At 44.0% G+C, this 20,253-nt stretch overlaps 1 protein-coding gene and 1 long non-coding RNA gene across 6 annotated transcripts in view; one reads left to right on the top strand and one right to left on the bottom strand.

Annotated features, from left to right (window-relative positions):
• The window catches only part of IGF1 (insulin like growth factor 1), a 73,021-nt gene extending 63,014 nt beyond the window's left edge, over positions 1 to 10,007 (bottom strand). For 2 of the 5 annotated variants that reach the window (XM_081928471.1, XM_081928473.1), the window contains exon 1: positions 9,491 to 9,809. In XM_081928471.1, coding sequence (XP_081784597.1) covers positions 9,491 to 9,553 — 63 coding nt within the window. In that variant the 5' untranslated portion in view covers positions 9,554 to 9,809. Of the gene's footprint in view, positions 1 to 7,138; positions 7,182 to 9,490; positions 9,813 to 9,917 lie in introns of those variants that run through there. The other 3 variants (XM_081928472.1, XM_081928470.1, XM_081928474.1) reach the window with 3 other exon arrangements.
• Positions 1 to 19,592, top strand: part of LOC309379363 — a 30,987-nt gene extending 11,395 nt beyond the window's left edge. The window contains exons 4-6 of the long non-coding RNA XR_014172449.1: positions 17,477 to 17,640; positions 18,856 to 18,977; positions 19,141 to 19,592. This is a non-coding gene — a long non-coding RNA (uncharacterized lncRNA). The remainder of the gene's footprint in view (positions 1 to 17,476; positions 17,641 to 18,855; positions 18,978 to 19,140) is intronic.
• The last annotated feature ends 661 nt before the right edge of the window (positions 19,593 to 20,253 follow it).

Raw genomic sequence — 20,253 nt, 5'->3', positions numbered from 1 at the left:
ATTTTGGACTTCCTTCAACGTCGATGACATTCATTCGTAGTCAAATCTTAAAATCGCATTTCATCTCTTCATATTGCCGTTCTATTATTTTTTATACATTCTTTCGTTTAAACAATACCTATTAATTCTTTACAGAGCCTCTTTAAATCCCACCAGCGTTGTGTTAATTGAGCATTTATTTTCCAGGTAACCCACAAATTTCCCCCAGTCCTCTATAAACTTTTGATCTTTTAAATATCTTATTTTCCCTGTTAATTTATCCAACTCCACATATTCTATCAATTTTGCTCTCCAATCAGCCACCGTTGGGATCTCCTCCTGCTTCCACCTCTGAGCTATCACAATTCTGGCTGCCGTCACCGCATACTGGAAGAGTTTGTGATCTTTTCTTTTAATCTCTTTTCCTAAAATACATAGTAAAAAGGCTTCCGGTTTTTTAACAAAGGTATATCCCAGCATCTTTTTCAATTCATTGTAAATTTCCTCCCAGAAACTTTTAATTTTTTTGCACTCCCACCATTGATGATAAAAAGTCCCCTCCTTTTGTCTGCACTTCCAGCATTTATTATCTATCTTGTACATCTTGGCCAGTTTTACGGGAGTCATGTACCACCTGTACTGCATCTTCATCACGTTCTCCCTAAGTAGCGTACAGGCTGTAAATTTTATATAGACTCTCCAGAGCTTTTCCCAATCTTCCATCTGGATGTTATACCCAATATCCTTGGCCCATTGTACCATCACTGATTTCACCTCCTCATCCTTTGTATGCCATTCTAATAGGATTTTATACATTTTAGAGAGGTTTTTGTACTCACTATTTACTATTTCCTTTTGGAATATTGATTCCTTTCCCTCATAACCTCTTTCCTTCACATCTGTTTTGAACATCTCATTAATCTGGAAGTAATGCAGCCAGCCCTGTGTAAGCGTTTTGATCTGGTCGTAGGGTTTAATTTTCCACTTCCCTCCTTCGTTGATAACCATTTCTCCATACTTCCCCCATCTTTCCTCCATATTAACTTTCTTTACACCTGCTAACTCCTGCGGGGATAACCAATGTGGTGTTCTCGGCTCTAATATATCTTTATACCTGTCCCAAACCTCTATTAATGGACCCTTAAATATGTGACTGCAAAAACCCTTATGGACCCTTTTTTTGTCCTTCCATAGATACGCATGCCACCCAAATCTATTATTGTGTCCTTCAAGGTCTAACAGCTCTCTGTTTTCCAACTTGACCCATTCTTTTATCCAACACAGACATGATGCTTCGTAATATAATCTCATGTCCGGGAGAGCGAAGCCCCCCCTTTCTGTTGCATCTGTTAGTAACTTGAATTTGATTCTGGGCTTCTTCCCTTCCCAGACATATCTAGAAATCGCTTTTTGCCATTCTTTAAAGTTTTTTGTTCCTCTTAATATGGGAAGTGTTTGAAACAGATATAGGAGCTTGGGTAGCAGCATCATTTTTACCATGGAAATCCTTCCCCAGAATGATAATTTTAATCTGGCCCAGACCTCCATGTCTTTTTTAATTTTGTTCCAGACCGGGACGTAGTTGTTCTGGTATAAATCGATGTTTTTGTTGGTAATCCACATTCCCAAATACTTTATCTTTTTAACTACCTCAATTTCAGTTTGTTGTTGCATGGTGACCGCCGCTTCCTGATCCATATTTTTAACAATCATTTTTGTCTTACTCTTATTCATTTTGAAACCAGCCAATTTTCCAAATTCCTCCATCTCGTCTAGGATCGCCTTTATACTTTCTGTAGGTTCCTCTACCGTTAGAACCACACCATCCGCGTATGCTTTAACTTTGTAGTTATTTGAACCTAGTGTTACCCCTCTTATTTGCTTGTTTTTTCTTATTGCATTCAATAGTACTTCCAGAACCACTATAAAGAGCAGTGGCGAGAGTGGACAGCCTTGCCTCGTCCCCTTACATATTTTTATCTCCTCAGTTATAACGTTATTGACTATCAGTCTCGCCTTCTGTTCAGTGTATATAGACCTTATCCCATTTAGAAATTCTTGTCCCACCTCCATTACTTCCAGGCTTTTTAACATGAAATCCCAGATGACATTATCGAAAGCTTTCTCCGCATCTACGAAGATCAGGCTGACTGGTTTGTCAGATCTCTCAGAGAGATATTCAATGAGGTTAATTATATGTCTTGTGTTACTTCTTAATAGCCTGCCCGGAAGAAAGCCTGTCTGATCTTCATGTATTATCTTTGTTAGTATCTTTTTTAATCTTTTAGCCAGAATGCCAGCAAATATCTTATAGTCCGTGTTTAATAAAGAGATGGGTCTATAGTTCTTAACTTGTGTTAAATCTGCATCTTGTTTCGGGATGATTGTAATAAAGGCTTCTTTCCACGATCCGGGTATATCTCTTTCTTTTAGAATATTATTCATAACCTCAGTTAGCGGTATCATCAGCGTATCTTGGAATTCTTTGTAATAAGTCGATGTGAAACCATCGGGGCCCGGTGCTTTCCCTCTTTTCAAATCTTTTATCACTTCTTCCGTCTCTAATCTCTCTATTGGGGCATTTAGCTTTTCTAAACGCAAGCCATTTACCTGATTTATTGGCAAATTCGAATTTTTTTTGTCTTAACCTTTTAATATTCCACTCGACCTCCTTGTTTATTATCATTGCACATTACTTATGGTTGTATGCAAACTTGCAAGTTTAACAGTCCCTTCTCCTGCAATTTGCAACGTCCTTCCATCAGCCAGGTGGATCTCTCCTTCTTGAGGTGTAAAGGAGATAAACAGGTGCCTATCCTTTGTTAAATGGCGCGTGCACCCTGAGTCCACAACAAACTTGGCTTTAGCCCTTGGAGTAGTCTTTGCAGCAAGCAAAACCTTGTTTTCCACCAGCGTGGGCTTTTGCAGCTTGCCCCCCTGCTCCTGGCCATGAGGCTTGCCTTTAGCCTTTGGTGAAGCTGTGCCAGCTAACAACGCTTTGCAAATTGTGCCTGAAGGGATTTTATCTCCTGGATTATTCTTTCATTATTTGGCTTTAGTCTCATTCCACACCTTCTCTGAGCTACTAAGAACAGCAGTTGCCATCTTAGCAAACTCATCAGCAAACCTCTTTGGAGGTCTGCCTTTGCTGGCCCTCTCAGATCTGCGAACCAGACGCAAGTCTTCTGGACTCATCTCCTCCTCCTTCTTTTTTTTTTTTTTTTGATTCAGACTTGTTAGAGTTGCATCCAAGATAGCTCACATTATATTGAAACAGAGACTATGGCTGCATTCACATGGTGGTTCATTCCATTTTCATGACTTTCCCCTAAGTGTTAAGTTCCTCATCATAGTTCAGATTTCACACAATGTAAAAGCCACTTCTGGGACTATAATGTAATATACTCCAAGTTCAATGCTCTTTTCCTTATTATTTGCTTCCAGAAAAATAATAATCTGTTTATAACTAGTATGGAAATGAGTGCTAAACTTGCACTATATTCGACTAGAGTCCTGGAAGTGGTTTTTACAGCATGCGAAAGCTCAAATGTAATGTGGACATTAACAGGGAAAAGTCATGAAAATGGAATAAACTGCAATGCGAATGCAGCGTAAATGTGACAATGTTAAGTTAAACAAAAAACCCTTGCTTTCCTTCACAATAAGGAAATATCTTCTAAGGTCCTAGGATAAGTACCATATTTTTCGCCCCATAGGACGCATCGGCCCATAGGACGCACCTAGGGTTTTTTTTGGGGGGGGAATAAAGGGGAAAAAATTATTTCCCCCCCAGGTGCAGGGCTGGGGCGGGGGAAGCCCGAGCTTCCCCCGCCCCCAGCACAGGCTGCTATCTGCAAGCTGTGGGAGAGCTGTGCAACTTTGCGCAGCTCTGCCACGGCTAGCGGAGAGCTGCACGAAGCCGGAAGCCTGGGGCATGCTGAGCTCGCGCAGCTCTCCCACGGGTTGCGGATAGCTTCCTGAAGCCTGGAGAGCGAGAGGGGTCAGTGCACACTGACCCCTCTCGCTCTCCAGGCTTCAGCGAAAGCCTGCATTCGCCCCATAGGATGCACACACATTTCCCCTACATTTTTGGAGGGAGGAAACTGTGTCCTATAGGGCGAAAAATACGGTAATGTTTGGGGCAATGAGTCTTCCTGCCTGCCTGGTCAGTTTTTCAGCCCTGTCCAATTGTGTGGCTTGCACAGAATTAGAAAACCTAATTCTGCACCCACCAGGGTTTAACTTGAGCCAAACCTTGTTTGCGGGTTCAGTCACAGAAGCTACTTTCAAAAATAAGGCTCATCCCGGGAACATGTGAAGTCATTAACAGGGCACCACTGAACATGTGTTGGGTGCATTTCGTTCTTCCCTGAGCTTCCCTGAGCTTTTTGCCCACACATATCTGGGACTGGTGGGGGAAAGGCACAGAGAGCCCAGGGCTTCCAGACAGAGGCATGGACTCAAGCCTCCCTTGATTGGAAATGGACATTCTCCCACCATATGTGAGACAACCAGGGCAGGGATCAAGCCAAGCCACATCCCATGCAGTCAAAGGTCATGCAAATCAATCCTCTGAGGGAAATTGTAGGGTGGGGAGGGGTAGAAAAACACAGAAAACGTCCAGAGTCCAAAGTCTCTAAAGGCTTTCCAGTCCCTTTGTTATGAAGACTGTTCCTGAAAGTGTAGGGAAAAGAGAGCTGCCAGATTCAACAGAAGACAACGCTTCTCTAACCACTGTAACTCACAGAGTTGCCCCTGCCTCCCCCAAAATGCTCTTTTGCATTACAGTTAAAAGCACAGGAGCCCTACCCTGAGTATCTTATTGATCCTGGCAGCTAATAGGGAAACCCAGGCAGTGTTACAGTTGTCAGTTTGCAGAGGGTTTAAATCAACAGATATAGTATGGTTCAACTGCAAAGGGCAAGGCCAAATGGATTGGGTGTGGTCCAGCTACCAAAGCAGCTCTAAACCCTTGTATAAATGCTGTTTAAATTAGGATTAGCAGCTGCTTTGTGTTACTGGAGCAGCACAAAGCAGCTGCAGTGAACTGATCTCTCCTGGACATCAGTGACAATTTAGTCACATTCTTCCCCAGAACGTTTGAAGGACCAGGCGGAAATGGCAAACACAAGCACCATCAAAGCACAAAAGCACTTCTTATGTTTTGTTAGATTCAGAAGCAATTGGGAACACCTAAACACCTGCTAGATAGGAATTCTGAAATACAGCTGGGACCGGTTCTAGTGTGCTGCTTATTACTTCTTCCAGGACACTCCATTCTGAATCTCCTTGGTTTTCTCCAGCTCCCTGCAACAGATGCTCAACATTTTCTGGCTACTGAGAATGGAGAGGAGATATGATAATCATCTTCAAATATCTAAAGGGCTGTCACCTGGAGGATGGGGCAAGCTTGTTTTCTCCTGGTCTGTAGGCTAGGACCCAAACCAATGGATATTGCAACTAAACTTCAGGAAGAACTTTCTGACAGTAAGAGCTGTTTGACAGTGGAACAGACTCCCATGAGAGGTGATGGTCATTCCTTCCTTGGAAGTTTTAAAGCAGAAGTTGGATGGCCACCTGTCATGTATCATCTAGTTGAGATTCCTGCATTGCAGGGGGTTGGCCTAGATGATTCTCGGGATCCCTTCCAAGTCAACAATTCTGTGATTCTCCACCCCCAGCCCACTCACACTGATACCTCCATCTTGTTTCTCAGCTGTGTTTTGGCCACATTAACATCATGATCCTACACCTTTGTTATATTGAGTAATCCTTCATATATAAGACATTTCTCAACTCCCCCCACAGCACTGTATCATACCCCAACATGACCAAAACCCCAGATCCAGAAGAGCCTATGCAAATAGGAAAAGAGGATATTCTCAATGGCTGGGTTCACCATGGTTGTAAAGTAGGTTTGGTCTCAGTAGTGTCCTCTTTCAGTTTGCCCCATATGGCTGCCATTCACTCTCATTGGAAAAAGTACATGGTAAGCTTATTCTGTAAGGCATGACTGGAGAACCTGTGGTCCTCCAGGTATTTGTCAGCCCCACCAAGCATGGCCAACAGACAGGGATGATGGGAGTTGGATCCCAGCAACATCTGGAACATGGTTTCCCACTGCTAGCATAAGGGCAGAATCTACCCCTGGCAACACCTGGACTGGTCCTACCATTCAGGGAGCTGATGGTTAATACAGAGCCGGTGAGGATCCATTGCCCCTGCGCAGGCCTTGCTCTTTGCAAGCCAACACTCTATGCCCAGCTATGACTGGTGGGTTAATTGCTAGTTTGTATTGAAACAGCTAGTATAGAAGCTGGAACCATCACTTTCATTCATCATAATGACATTGATACAATGAAAACATCCAACACAAAGACCAAAATGAGATACACCAAGGAGTGATTGGAAAATACCCCTTCTTCGCATTTGCAACATGAGTCCTCCCTCAGCTTTGTAACGTTAAAAAATAAATTGGCAAAACAAAAGAAAAACCCTGAATGCATGAACATGACAGTAAAGCCCCTCTGTATTTCATTCTTAAAGCTCTGAAGAGGCGATGTTTTAATAATATCACTTCCTCTGTTCAATGATATCTTAAAAGCTGTTGCGTGCAGAGGTAAATCACCTGCTGACTTCATGCTCTTGCTTCCAGGGATGCAGTTCAAAGAGCTCTTCCATCATGGTCTCAACGGAATGGCATTGTGTATCTGTCTAAGAACACTGTGTGTTTAGCAGGGTGTTCTTAATTCACATCTGGCCTTGCCTCAAACATAAGCCTCATTCAGCAATGTTATATTTTTTAAAGACTTTTCAGGAGAGTTACGTTGTAAGTGAAATATCAATTCTGGGACAAGATACAGGGTCTCCATGTTCCCCCCTTCTTTAGTGCAAGCCAAGAATATGACACAATGCAATTGCCAAGAGTTTCAACACTCCCCCCACCCTGACAAATTATAAAACAATCAATGACTTGGAGGAAAGGGATGGATTCATATGCTCCTAGGCCAAATGGACCTATGGACCTAGCTCTGAAAAAAAATCAAATTGTCCCTTAAAAGATTATTCAGGAATCTGACAGAAATAATACTCTCTTCTGTACCTTTCCTGTTCATTTTCATTTAGATGGGGATGGTGGGATTCATAAGAAAATACTTACGATGATCTAACAATTTGGCCGCTGCTCTTTTCAATAGGTCGGGGTGTGTCCAATTTATTGTATGTCCAAATTGAATGGGAAACAGAGGCCTTTAAAAGCACGCACTGCCATGTGGGTGGAGTTTTATTGAAGCATCTGATTACATTTGGACTCTGAGTCTGACTCAGGACAGTGCAAGGCAGGCTAAACACCCCTATAATGAATGACCAATTGTGTTTGCAGCTGAGATTTTCACGAATCTCTCCTTCAGGAGAAGATCCAGTGTCTACTACATGTGGAGAGCGGCGGTCCAAAACAGTGGCACTTAAGGAAGCCAACAGATGGCTTTCTCCATGGCTTTTACACCTTCCTTGCCCTTCCGCAACTCCTCCCATTCAACAAGCTTTAAATCAAGCAGCACATATGAATGTTCCAGCGAAATTTGGGTGAGCGCTGATTCGTCTAAACGGATGACGCTTTCAGTTGACTGAAAACATTTCTCAGAGACACAGCGGTGGCAGCAGGGATGCCACAGATTAAAATGCATTCATTTGTATGTTTCCGAACTTGTCAGGCTGCCCCAAGAACCAAGTATCAGTCTATGCTAAGTAAATACACATGCAAACTGCCCTACTGTCAAAGACAGCACCACAAATCATCAATCTGTTACTAGACACATCTTGTGATAGAGAAATAACCTAACACAGTGGATGCAATCAAAGTAATGCAGTGGAAGATTTAAACAAGAGGTCTATATGGATGGTTTTCCCAACCGACAATCACAAGTCACACAGCCTCTAGTTCCCATGGAAAGGGATTAGCAAAATCAGTGCAGACAGCAGAATGTAAAGGAAAGTTGGGGGTAGACCCCCATGCTTCTAGCTCATATGAAAGGGTCTAGCAGAACCCAGAATGTTGGGGAAAGCACCCATACAATATATTGCTTATCTCTTTCTGAAGATGCCTTTTACCCTTCTTAGAACTTCTGGACTGAAACTGCAGTCCTTCTTAGACTCACTAGGGAGTAAGTCCCTTAGAGCTTAGTCAGATGTGGTTCTGTTAGCATGTTTAGGTCATGCACACCAAACTGGCAGAAGCTGTCTTCACTTATAAATTGGGATAGCTCAGTTGATTTCAGTAGACCATGGCTAAATGACAGCAATTTGGAATCTGTAGTCTATTGGATATATATATATATATATATATATATATATATATATATATATATATATAAACAACCTCAGTAGTTTAATTCCAACTCTTCAGTAAACTGAGCAAAGGATGCACATAGTTGTGGAGTTGTAACTCTGACTCTCCAGTGGCTACTGAATTCAGCAAGATTTGCATTGCATTCTGTTTGCTTCTACTGTTACAAAATTCCCCCATCTTAAAATGAAATGGATAAATCCTACTTAGATAATTAAAAAAACAAAACTAAATTGGCACCTACTGCTTTAGAGACTGTGTCAGCTGTACAAAATCCTGCTACAAATGGAAAAACAAAACAAAACAAAAATTGTTCTTGAAGGATATAATCTTGCTGAGAATGGAAACTTGAGTGAAGGCCAGCTGAGAGAAACAGAGGTCAGTGCATCTACTGAAGCCAAAATTAACCTTAAAAGCTTTTTATGTTCTTAAGGAGCAATGACTAGTAATATGGTATAAAAATTCCATCTCCAACTTTGCCTGACAAAAGCCTCTTTGCAGAGTGCAAAATAAAGCTTGACATGAAGATATCTCTACTTTCCTTAATGCAGAATAACTTAATCTTATCATCAATCTGCATAGCCAGCAAAAGCTGTACATGGTTTCTGTTTTAGAAAAGGAAAAACAAACTTAATGTTGACTTAACAGGAAAGCATTAAAAAGAAGTAAATGTACAACACTGTCAGAAAACAGCTGTACGTTCAATGTTAATTCTGTGCATATAGCAGTCTTACAGAAGTGAACCAGCTACCTGCTGTCAAATGACTATCACAATGTCAGCATTTGCACCTGCAGAGAAACTTTAAAATTTCTTGCTCCATGCTAGCAGCACTAGCTACAGAAAATGATGTTAGTAGAAATTTCAGATATGACAAGCTAGCCAGAATTTTGCAAAAAAGTTTCCCCAACACAAGCTGAATTCCTAAGTACCTGCAATAGCTTTACCTCGTCAGTTACCTAGCTGTGTTCAGAACAACCATCACATGCAGTCATTCTTCAGCTCTGCTAAAACTGTCTGTTCAGCAGTTTAGAAATAAAATTCCCAGTACAGAAATAATGACACTGAAAAAAGTGCATATAACACTCTTCTAAGCAGAATCAGATTACACACAATATAATCATAATATTTTCTTTAAAAAGAAAAATCAAATAGGAAGAAAGATTTACCTTCAAGAAATCACAAAAGCAGCACTTAAATAATTGTGTTGAAAGACTGTTGATTTTTTCCATTGCTTCTTAAGTGCAAACTCTGGAAATGAATTGGTTAGCAGTAATAATGAGGTGGGGGAGGGAAAAAAAGGGAAGAAAAGAAATCCAGAGAGAGGTGAGATGTTGAGAGCAATGTCACATTTCAATATTGAGGACTTTTATTCCATTGCGCAGGCTCTATCTGCACTGATTTTAGCAGTGACAGTGAGATTTAGCAAACAGAAGAGGGATTTAGAGAAAATCCTCACATTTATCTACATTACACAGACACTGTAGACAGGAAACAGCTGGGGGAACATTTGCCTTCTCTCTCTCTCCCTCTCCCTCTTCTGGCAAAGTTACTGAGTAAGGACTTTTTTGGGCATGGTGACAAATAACATCATACCTTTGCATTCTGAAACTGGAGCACTGGAGCATGTTCTCTCCCCCCCACCCTTAGAAGAATGTACATTAGCAAAGGGCAGGGGGAGGAGGAAAAACAGTTTAAGAAGTCAAAGAAACTGAAGCTGCAATGGGAAATGAAATGTATGAATGGTCACGTTTCAGCCGGCTTCACACACAGCCAGAGATCAGCTGTCGTTTACCTTTCAGCTGAACGAAATGAGAAGCTGGATACATCTATGCACACTTGAGCCCACCATCAAAACAAGCTCCTGCTAACGTTAACTCTGAAATCACAAGTTTGCAGACTGATCTGTTATAGAGTGCTTGATTGGAAGCTTTCTAACTTTTATTAAATCACATGAAATCACATTACAATCTGCCCTACCTTACAGGCTATTGCGATTTCCTATCCTCTCTGACTACAGCAAAGAGCACTTCCATTTCTTTTAGTGGCTGCCTCGTGGGATTTTGTTTATTCTGTTTGTAAAAAAAAATAGTAATAGAGGGTTGAAGAGGTGCTTGGGAAAAGGGGCGCTTTGTTTGAGAACTGCATCACAAAATTTGGGTAAGTGTGAATTTTGAAGTGTGGTGAATTTGATAGATTCTGCTTAAAAGGCAAACTGAATCAAATTTTTCTCCCATTCCTAGGTAGGTACCCCTGCCTGTTCGGGCCAGTTTTGCCAGACTCTAGGGTTGTGCGCTCATCTCACTCTATAGGCCGGGAGCCAGCGCTGTCTGCAGACACTTCCGGGTCACGTGGCCAGCGTGACAAGCTGCATCTGGCGAGCCAGCACAGCACACGGAACGCCGTTTACCTTCCCGCTGTTAAGCGGTCCCTATTTATCTACTTGCACTGCCGACCATGCGATCGGCAAGTCCTAGGCGCTGAGGTTTTACCCACAGCACCACCCGCGTCCCCATTCCTAGGTAGATGATGGCAAAGAACTCTGGCTACGATTTTGCTGGAGGTGCTGCTGTCAAGGCGGGAGGCGGGAGCAAGCCAGTAATAACTCACAAGATGTTAGTGATGTTAACTCTTTATTTATATAAACCAAATAGCTCACGCCTAGTGATCTCAGCAACTCTTCCCAGTAGGTCTTGCCCCAATGAGGCAGTTGCGAGGAATGAATGGCTCTGCCTTCCCACCATTCTCTAAGGCTCCCCCCCCCCCGCTCCTTCCCCAGCAACCTGAGGCTCCTTCTTCTTGTCTCTCTTTGCTCCACCCTTTTCATTCCTCTTTGTGTTCTGAGAGACCAGGTTTGGAGGGCAGTTGGATGCAGCAGGGGGGGGGGGGGAGACTCCCTGGCTTCTTCAGCTGTCTGCTTGATCTCTGCCTCTTAACCCCACTCCTCTTCAACCACCACTTCTGCCTCTCATTCTGGACTGCCTTCTGCCCACTAAACCCTGTTGCCTCTACACCTCCTCCCCCCAGTCTGCTCCTTCTTCTCCCTCTGAACAGGCAGGGCTACTCTCAGTATCTGAGGGCGCAGGAGTGGGTTTATCAGTGAGAGGCTCCGCCATGCTTGGAGAGGGAGGCAGGGATAGAGAAGGTGATGGAACACCCAGGTACGGATGAGACAAGAGAGCAGGTTGAATGATAAGTTGTAGAGTTGAAAGGGATTCTGAGGGTCTTCTAGTCCAACTGCTTGCTACAAAGGAATCTCAACTAAAGCATACATGACAGATGGCCATCCAACCTTCAATGAAGGAGAGTCCACCACCTTCTGAGGGAGCCTGTTCCACTGCTGAATAGCTCTTGAGGCAGCCCCCATCCAGGATCCTCACTAGCCGATTCCCCCACTCCCATCAGAGGCCACCACATCCTGCTGGAGCTTTCCTCTGGGTCCTTGGCCAATTCTCCAACTGCATTGCCCCGACTTGGCCACCCCATGACAGGAGATGAATGCGTCATACATTTTTACTCCATTGCACTACAGTCCTTCCCCAATGAGCTAGGCTGAAGGAAAGGGCATACATTCAGCAAGGACTCTACACCTTGACTTGTTCCGTAGCCAGTTTACACATTTCCACAGAGGCAGCATTGGGCTTTGGCAAGATTATCCACTTTTTATCTTATCGTGGTCTGAAAGGATCTTGTGTGAGATTTGATAAGCAATTTATTGACTCATGTTTGAAGGTCTACACATTTCCTAGAAACCACTGTCAGTATGAAAGGCGGCGGCGGGGGGGGGGGGGAGAGAGAAAGATGACTCAGTAGAAGAGAGGCCAAGAAGTCCCTTGTCTGCTTCCCACAGATAAATCGTATTTCTCTTTCTGACTTATGCCAGGAATGCAACTTTCACCAGTTGAACAGATTCCTTAAAACTGTTGGAAATGCTGTCTTTGGATTTTATAACTCAAACGATATAGAGAGTGAAATGCAGGAACCAGCCTCACAGAGGCACCATGTTCTCAAGTTGATTGAGGGGGCCCAAAGTGACATCCTGACATTGCGCGTGTGACATTGCGAGGAGCCAGTGGGTGGAACCAAACACCCTCTGAACATGGAGGGGGCCTGGCCCTTTAAAAAAACCCAAAAAACGGGGGAGGGGGAGACTGCCTCAGCCCCTAGGAGCCGGTGCCTATGCAGCCTCATAATGGAAATTAGACTAATAATAATTAGGGCTGCTTTGCAACAGTCAAGGCAGGTCTCCATGCGCTGCCTTTTGGCTTGATCTACAATTTTCTCTGCAAATGATTTGGGGTGTTACGAAATCTTAATTCAGAGTAACTTAAATGGTGTTTTCTGTGATGTTCCATTGTGCATAACAGAACTTGACCACCATTCCCTTGAAGGTGAAGCACCTTGTATTTTTAGTGCTCCTAAATGCTTTGGTGCTTTGGAGCAGGGGCACCAGCTCCAGGGGGACAAGCCCTTTTGCGCCCCAAATATTTTTGGGGTGGGGGCCATGTTTCATTGAAGTCATGTCATGTGCTTTAAACATTCTTTAAATTTAGGATAAGGTATGCAACCTTAGGGACGCGGGTGGCGCTGTGGGTTAAACCACAGAGCCTAGGACTTGCCGATCAGAAGGTTGGCGGTTTGAATCCCTGTGACGGAGTGAGCTCCCGTTGCTTGGTCCCTATTCCTGCCAACCTAGCAGTTCGAAAGTACGTCAAAGAGCAAGTAGATAAATAGGTACTGCTCCAGCGGGAAGGTAAATGGCGTTTCCGTGTGCTGCTCTGGTTTCGCCAGAAGCGGCTTAGTCATGCTGGCCACATGACCCGGAGGCTTTACGCCGGCTCCCTCAGCCAATAAAGCGAGATGAGCGCTGCAACCCCAGAGTTGGCCACGACTGGACCTAATGGTCAGGGGTCCCTTTACCTTTACTTTTATGCAACCTTAGCGGGCTTTAAATGGGAATTATGGAGGGCACATCTACCAGTGACTATTTTTTATGTCATCTAATGGAGTCCTTCAAGTTCAGAAAGCGCATGCTTCCAGGTCCCAGGTGCTGCAGAAAAACAAGGAAGAGGTGCTCATGTTTGCTTGTGGTTTTCCCAGAGGCATCTTTTGGTTACTGCAGAGAATAGGATACATCCTTAGCCTCCGTGTCCAGTCACTGCGTCTCTTATGCCTGCTCACATTCAGCCTGTTCTACTCTTCTCTCTTGGATCCCGTGTCTCTTTTTAAAATCCCCTGACTTCCTTGGAGATGTTATCTGAGTCAACAATTGGGAAATTAAATTACTGTGCTCATCATGTCCTGCTTGCCGGCTTCCAAAGGGCATCTGGTTGGCTGCCGTGGAAACAAAATGCTGAACTAGAAGGGTCATTGGCCTGATCCAGCATGGCTCTTGTTATGTGTTTGTTACCAACAATGTGCTCTCAGTGTAGGTGAGAACTCAGTGCCTTGCTGTTCAGAATTGGAGGCCTAAAACCTACTGAATGATGACAGTGCTGTATGTGACTTCTGAACAGCACCTAGGAACATACTGTTGCTGGAGCAATTCAGTCAAACTTGATATATTTTATACTCCTCAATCTACAGGAACATACTTCCCCAAGTGCCCCGGGAAAAAGGGACATCCCATTTTTTTCTCACACAAGATGGCAGCAGCCATTTTGAGTGCCGTGATCTCTCACGCTCTTCAGAAAAGCATGTGAGATCTCACCCTCAAAAAGTGCTTGGGGGGGGGGGAGAGTGAGGCACAGGTCACGTGACTTGCCTGAGAGCATGCCCCAGAAGATGCACATCCTGGTTTGGAACTTGAAAAAGATGAATGGTATGTAGGTGTTAATGGGATAAATAATAATCAATAAAAAATATTGTGGCCTGAATTCAACCAATATGACGTGCTAGTGTTAGTTACTGCAAAGGCTCTTGCTAGCACAACAGAAATTTGCTTCCTCTCCTTCCACCACATGCCCATGTGCCTCTCCGACATCCACTCTGGAGGGTCAGAAGAACCTCCAGAGCAGCGCATGGATGGAGGAGGAGGGGTTGTTCTATCCAGAAAGCAGGAACGCTTGCACAGATGGAGTGATCAGAAGAGCTTGGTGCTGAATTCCTCCCATTATATCTTAAGAATAGTTCAGCATCAGGACTACTTTTTATGGACTTCCTGTGTAGATGCTTATAGGAACCCCATACTCCTTTTCCAAAGAATATCTTTCTCCATCTCTATATGTGTGTTTGTTGCCGTGTACTTCTGCTTTGCTCTTTGCCTTCTACAGGTATAGTTGTAGCCTTGTTTGCCTGTGTTACGATACGGGGAATGTGTGATGTAAGCCGTGCCAAAAATTATTAGAAAATTTGTGAGCCCTCTGGTGGCCACAGCACCCTTTTTTCTTATGCTTTAGATCAGGGTATCCCAAACTTGGGTCTCCAGTCATTTTTGGACTACAATTCCCATCATCCCTGACCGCTGGTCCTGCTAGCTAGGGATGATGGGAGTTATAGTCCAACAGCTGGAGACCGAAGTTTGGGAAACTCTACTTTAAATATTACAAGTTGGACCCACAATGAGACATGGCAAAGCATCCTCACCTCTTAAAAGGTCCCCTTGGGGGTTCTAGCTAACCATTCCCTCCCACTTTTGTCTATATTTTCCAAGTAACACTCAACATTTCATTACTACTGAACATCATCACCACCATTATTTAAATTGTATTATTTATTATTGCTACTGTTGCTAATATATTCTGCATTTGTATTAGTTATACTGAAAGTGGCTAATAATCTGGTCGAAAACTTTGCCATGAAACTTTGGTCCCCCTCTCCTCTCGTGCTCTGAACATTTCCCTAGTCAGCTTGCTTTTGTTTCTCTGGAAAAGAAAACATGGTTGGCCCACAGAGCAACCCAGGAATTGATTTCACTAACCTTGTTAAATGGTAACATCCAACTCAGAAATGTGAGAACCTTCCCCAAGTCACCTCATTTCTTGTAGTTTGGGGTACATGCAGAGCCTATGCAAACCCGTATTATATACAGTGGTACCTCGGGTTAAGTACTTAATTCGTTCCGGAGGTCCGTTCTTAACCTGAAACTGTTCTTAACCTGAAGCACCACTTTAGCTAATGGGACCTCCTGCTTCTGCCACGCTGCTGGAGCACGATTTCTGTTCTGATCCTGAAGCAAAGTTCTTAACCTGAAGCACTATTTCTGGGTTAGCGGAGTCTGTAACCTGAAGCCTATGTAACCTGAAGCGTATGTAGCCTGAGGTACCACTGTACTAATAGCAAACACATTTGCAAGTGCCAATCTTTATCCAGCCAACATGGTGCTATGCAAGCAGATCAGCAAGCTCAGGAGAACCCCAAGGTTTGCAGAAGTACAGAAAATCTTTAGAAGAGACTCCCCTCCCTAAATGGGCAAATAATGCATGCTCATAGTGCATGGAATACTGACTGTCTGTTAAAGGAGAATTATGGATTGGAGCATCCTGGAAGGGCTTGCAAGCTGAACAGGAGCAGCCCACACAGCAACCTTGTATTGCAGGCCTCCCATACCTTGTCTTTTTCACATTTCTCGGATTTGGTACTCGTACAAATAAATACTAGTATCTTCCATTATGAACTGTAGTAATAAGCTCTAGTTAGAATCCTGTATTTGAAGAAGAACAAGGTCTGCCTAGAAAAGCATTTTCTCTCGCTATAGCCCTCTGGTTCCCTGTGGCTTACAGCCCAATACTACAAAACCACTATAATTCAGCATAGTTTGGCAAGGCTGGCAGCCTTAGTGGTCTCCCATTGTCAAGCCATAACCTCTTACAGTAAATTTTTAGAAACTATGAAAATTGGCTAAAGCCAAAGGTAGAAACCACACACAGACCCAATCATCCCATTAAATAACAGATTTTTGATAAACCATAAAGTTAAATGGCCTATAGTAACTAGGGGCGAAATTGCATTTATTTATCCCTTGCTTAAGTTTCACAACTTCTTCCAAAGGAAACTTGACATTCAAAGTCTAATCAACAGTAATTCTTTTATTAGATGTACTGAAGACAGACACATACCAACCTGGTGCTACTGAAACACCAAGGTGACTAGAACGCTGGGAAATGAGGCATGTAGGTGATCATGTTGGACTAAAGAGATCCAGATTTAAATTCCAGCTTTGCTGTATGGCCTTGAGCAAACCACGGTATTTAACTTGCGTTGAAAATGTCCATAGCAAAGACTTAACTTACAGGTTTTGTTATGACAGAAGGACTGCAAAGTTCTTTGCACTCAAAATGCACGTGATCGATTGTTGCATTGTATTTCAGTATCATATCAGGAGTGGCAATTGCAATAAGCAGTGTTGTTTCAGGATTCAGTTTCTTCCACACTGATAGATCTAGCTCTGTCTGTTTTGCATCTGAATCATACGGACAGGGGATTGATGAAGCCAGTGAGCTGCTGATTCAGCAATTTGCATTGTTCTGAGTGATATATCTTCATGTGAGCTCCTATTTTCATGCATACCACTGGTCAGGTTCTGTGTATTGCTTGAAATGCGTTAGCTTAGAACCCATAGGTGGAGTTGCCTTCATGGCATGGGGCTTCAACAATTTGTCCTTCTCACTACTACCCTCTGAAAAGCCACTCCTGAGGTTGGAGAACCTATTAGAGTGGCATTGGATGGGGCATGGGCGGGCTGCAGTGGGGAACCTGAAAAATCAGAAGTCATTCCCATTGGAAGTGCCTTGCATAAATGGAAGGGGTCCACTCTTCTAAGCCACTGCATTTCTAGATATTCTGTGACCCACAATTGCTAGCTGGCCCTTGCACTCCTCAAACCCAAATGTCTGTACTCTCCTTGACCCCATCTTTCCCCCAACCATCTCCCACTAATTAAAGAGACCCCTTTTATCCTTCTTATTTCTACCCTCTGTGAGCTGTGGTTGTATCCTCTGAGTACAGATTGGTTTTGTTTTATCCAGAATCGTGAAGGGAAGTGGACAATGTAGGCCAGAGGCAAGCTGGTTCAGATGTGAAAATCTGCAGCTGCAGTGGCAAATAAAATACTCTCTTTTTCAATGCACATCATTCTGATCCCCCCCCCCTGGTCTTAATTTATACTTTACTACTTGATGATGTTTTCTTCTGTGCTCCTTAGTCTCCTATCTCAGATTTACTACAACCCGAAAATGTTGCAGTGGCTGGCTGTTTGTAAAATAAACAGAAGAAACTGTGACATAGCACTGGGCCAGATGTTCCTGATAGCATGCTGCCAGCAGAAGAATTCTCATCCTTGAAGAAAGTTTTCTAAGTGGTCATGACACTCTTGGTCATGGTAGGTTTTTTGTTTTGTTTGCTCCCCCGCCCCCCCACTTTTTTTGGCAAAGCGCTCAGTGCCCTAAGACGACTTCTTCAGACTTGGCTCCAGAACTGCCTGACAGACCTCCATGCACAATAAAAGTCTTAATTAACATGCTGATTACCCATGTGAAGATTTAGGCTTGATAGATTTTTTTTTCTAGCAGGCTAGCTTGAAAAGCTAGTTCTGTTGAGTTCAGTCTTACCGGCCTCAGTTGAATTAAATTTAAGAGAAGGGCCAGGGCTTGAGTGCAGAGATATAATTCTGCAGGCGCTACAACCCTGGTTCTAACTCTGACATCTCCAGCTGGGACTGGCAACATCTCCTTACCTGAAACCTTGGAGAGATGCTGCCAGTCAGTTTAAACAATGCTGAGGTTCAATTATCTGACTCAGAACAAAGGCAGCTGTCTATGTTTCTTTGTACTGTGGTACCTTGGTTTAAGAACAGCTTAGTTTATGAACAACTTGGATTAAGAACGCTGCAAACCCGGAAGTAGGTGTTTTGGTTTGTGAACTTTGCTTTGGAATAAGAACATGTTTCCCTTCCTGTTGAGTGTGTTCCATTTGTAAATCGAGTCCCCTGCTGCTATGGGAAAGCACGCCTTGGTTTAAGAACGGCTTTGGTTTAAGAACGGACTTCCGGTACGGATTAAGTTCGTCAGTCAAGGTACCACTGTATATAAGAAGCATTTCTCACGAGACAGCAGTGATGACTGGAAACTCTCTCTTTGCGCATCAGGCAAGTGGCATAGTGGGGGGGGGCTGAGGGGGGGTTGTGGTCCCGGGTGCAGAATTCTGAGGGGGCACAACCCAGCATGCCCACAACAGGCTCCCTCGCCAAGGCTGTGTGGCTGCCACTTTTTGGAGCCACAGGTAGGCAAGCCAGGCCCAGGCTAGGTCTTCAGGGCTGCGGCAGCACCTCCTTCTTGTGGGTGGTGAAGAGAAGCCCACCCTTGGTGGAATTCCCACCAGCCAGTTCCTGGACATTTCCTGGTCCTTCCCTGATGCCTCCCTCCCAGCATGTGTCCTTGGGCGAAGCAGGTGCCCCGCAGTGGGAACATAGAGAGGAAAGCTGCCCGCTCACCCAGAACCTGTTGGTGCCCACCTTTGTGCTGCACGACCAAAGAGAGGTGGGCAGGGAAGGGCTGCACTTGGTGCCTGAGCCTGTTCTCTACTGCCATCCTCCTAGACCTGCTAAATCTCCAGCGCTTCTGGGACGTCACCCAGCCCACCAAGGAGCAGCAGCCACTGCATCTGCTGGGAGTTCACTAAGCTGAGAGGGAGAATGCGGTGGCTCTCCATGAGGAGCAGGTACAGCAGGGGTGCAGTGAAGACCACTTGTTGCCTCCCATGCAATGTCTGCAAGGAGGTTAGGAGGTGCAACCCTTGCCTTGCCCCGGGTACTGCCAATGCACGCTATGCCACTGCATCTGGCACATGCCTTGTTCATGAAAATATCTTTGAATTCTCACAGGTCTCTTTTCCTGCTGCTGCTGCTGCTGCTGCTGCTGCTGTTCCGCAGGATGCTAAAATGGTGGCAGGCTATTGTGGCATCTGCAGTTGCAGATACAAGTTGGGTTGCCTTAGCTCTGGTTTCCTCCACTGGACCAGATGGCCTACAAGACCTATTCCAGGTCTGTGATTTGTTTCTCAGAAGAAGAAAGTTGGTTGGGCCACAGTTTAGACTGCAGAGTGGCTTGGATGATAAGATTCTGTATTTGCAGATCAGACATGTGGGAAATTAGTGCATGGACAGCATGTGGACATCTGGCATCTTTGGGCTGCTACCGGAGCCCTAACAGCTTCCAGGAGTCACCAACAGAGGAGAGATCCTATCAGAGGACATTTTGCCCCCAGCACCATCTCCACCCTAGAATAATTTCTGCCCATAGGGATCAGATGGACACATATTAATTGAGTAGTGTAGTGAGCATACTTTGAAGTAAATATTTCTCTATTTTTTAATGTCCTTTAAACTGTGAGTTTTATTACATCCAGAGGTGCATTGAGATACCCACCTTGTCACAATGCAGCACCAGCGAAGAAAATACTGTGCATCACTGCTGCTTCCCTCCATGTCAGCGGAATGATTGATGGCTGTTGAAATGGCCAGATAATGAACAGATGTACATAACATACAATATCAATATGCAAGAGGTGGAGGTCAGGGATGCTAGAAATATTACTCTTAATATTTTAGCAAAAAATAATAATAATATCCTGGCTCTCATTATAGCCTATATACCTTTGAGATGGCTTTGGTTTGCCAAGTAACAAAGATCTGGCCAGCTTCTCAAAGGTAGCTAATTGGTAAGGATTTGTGCCAAAGAATAACAATATTGTTTTGGTCAGGAATAACTGACACGTAGATATTTTAGAGTGTACAGGAGGATTGCCTTATTGATGCCATATGGCAGGACCGATTAATGGCCAACGTTGGGATAATGAGTATCACAGACGTGTGCATGGTGACTCTTTCCAACCGCAGCTCTTTAAGAGCTACATAAAAACGGAAGGGTTGCTAACATGCTACTTGGTAATCTACATTAGACCTCATCATGTTCAACTTTGGGAGCCAAGGCAGCAT

Source organism: Podarcis melisellensis (genome assembly GCF_964234715.1).
Source record: "Podarcis melisellensis genome assembly, chromosome: 10".
In the NCBI taxonomy this organism is placed as follows: Eukaryota; Metazoa; Chordata; class Lepidosauria; order Squamata; family Lacertidae; genus Podarcis; species Podarcis melisellensis.
This window is presented reverse-complemented; position numbering and strand designations above follow the sequence as displayed.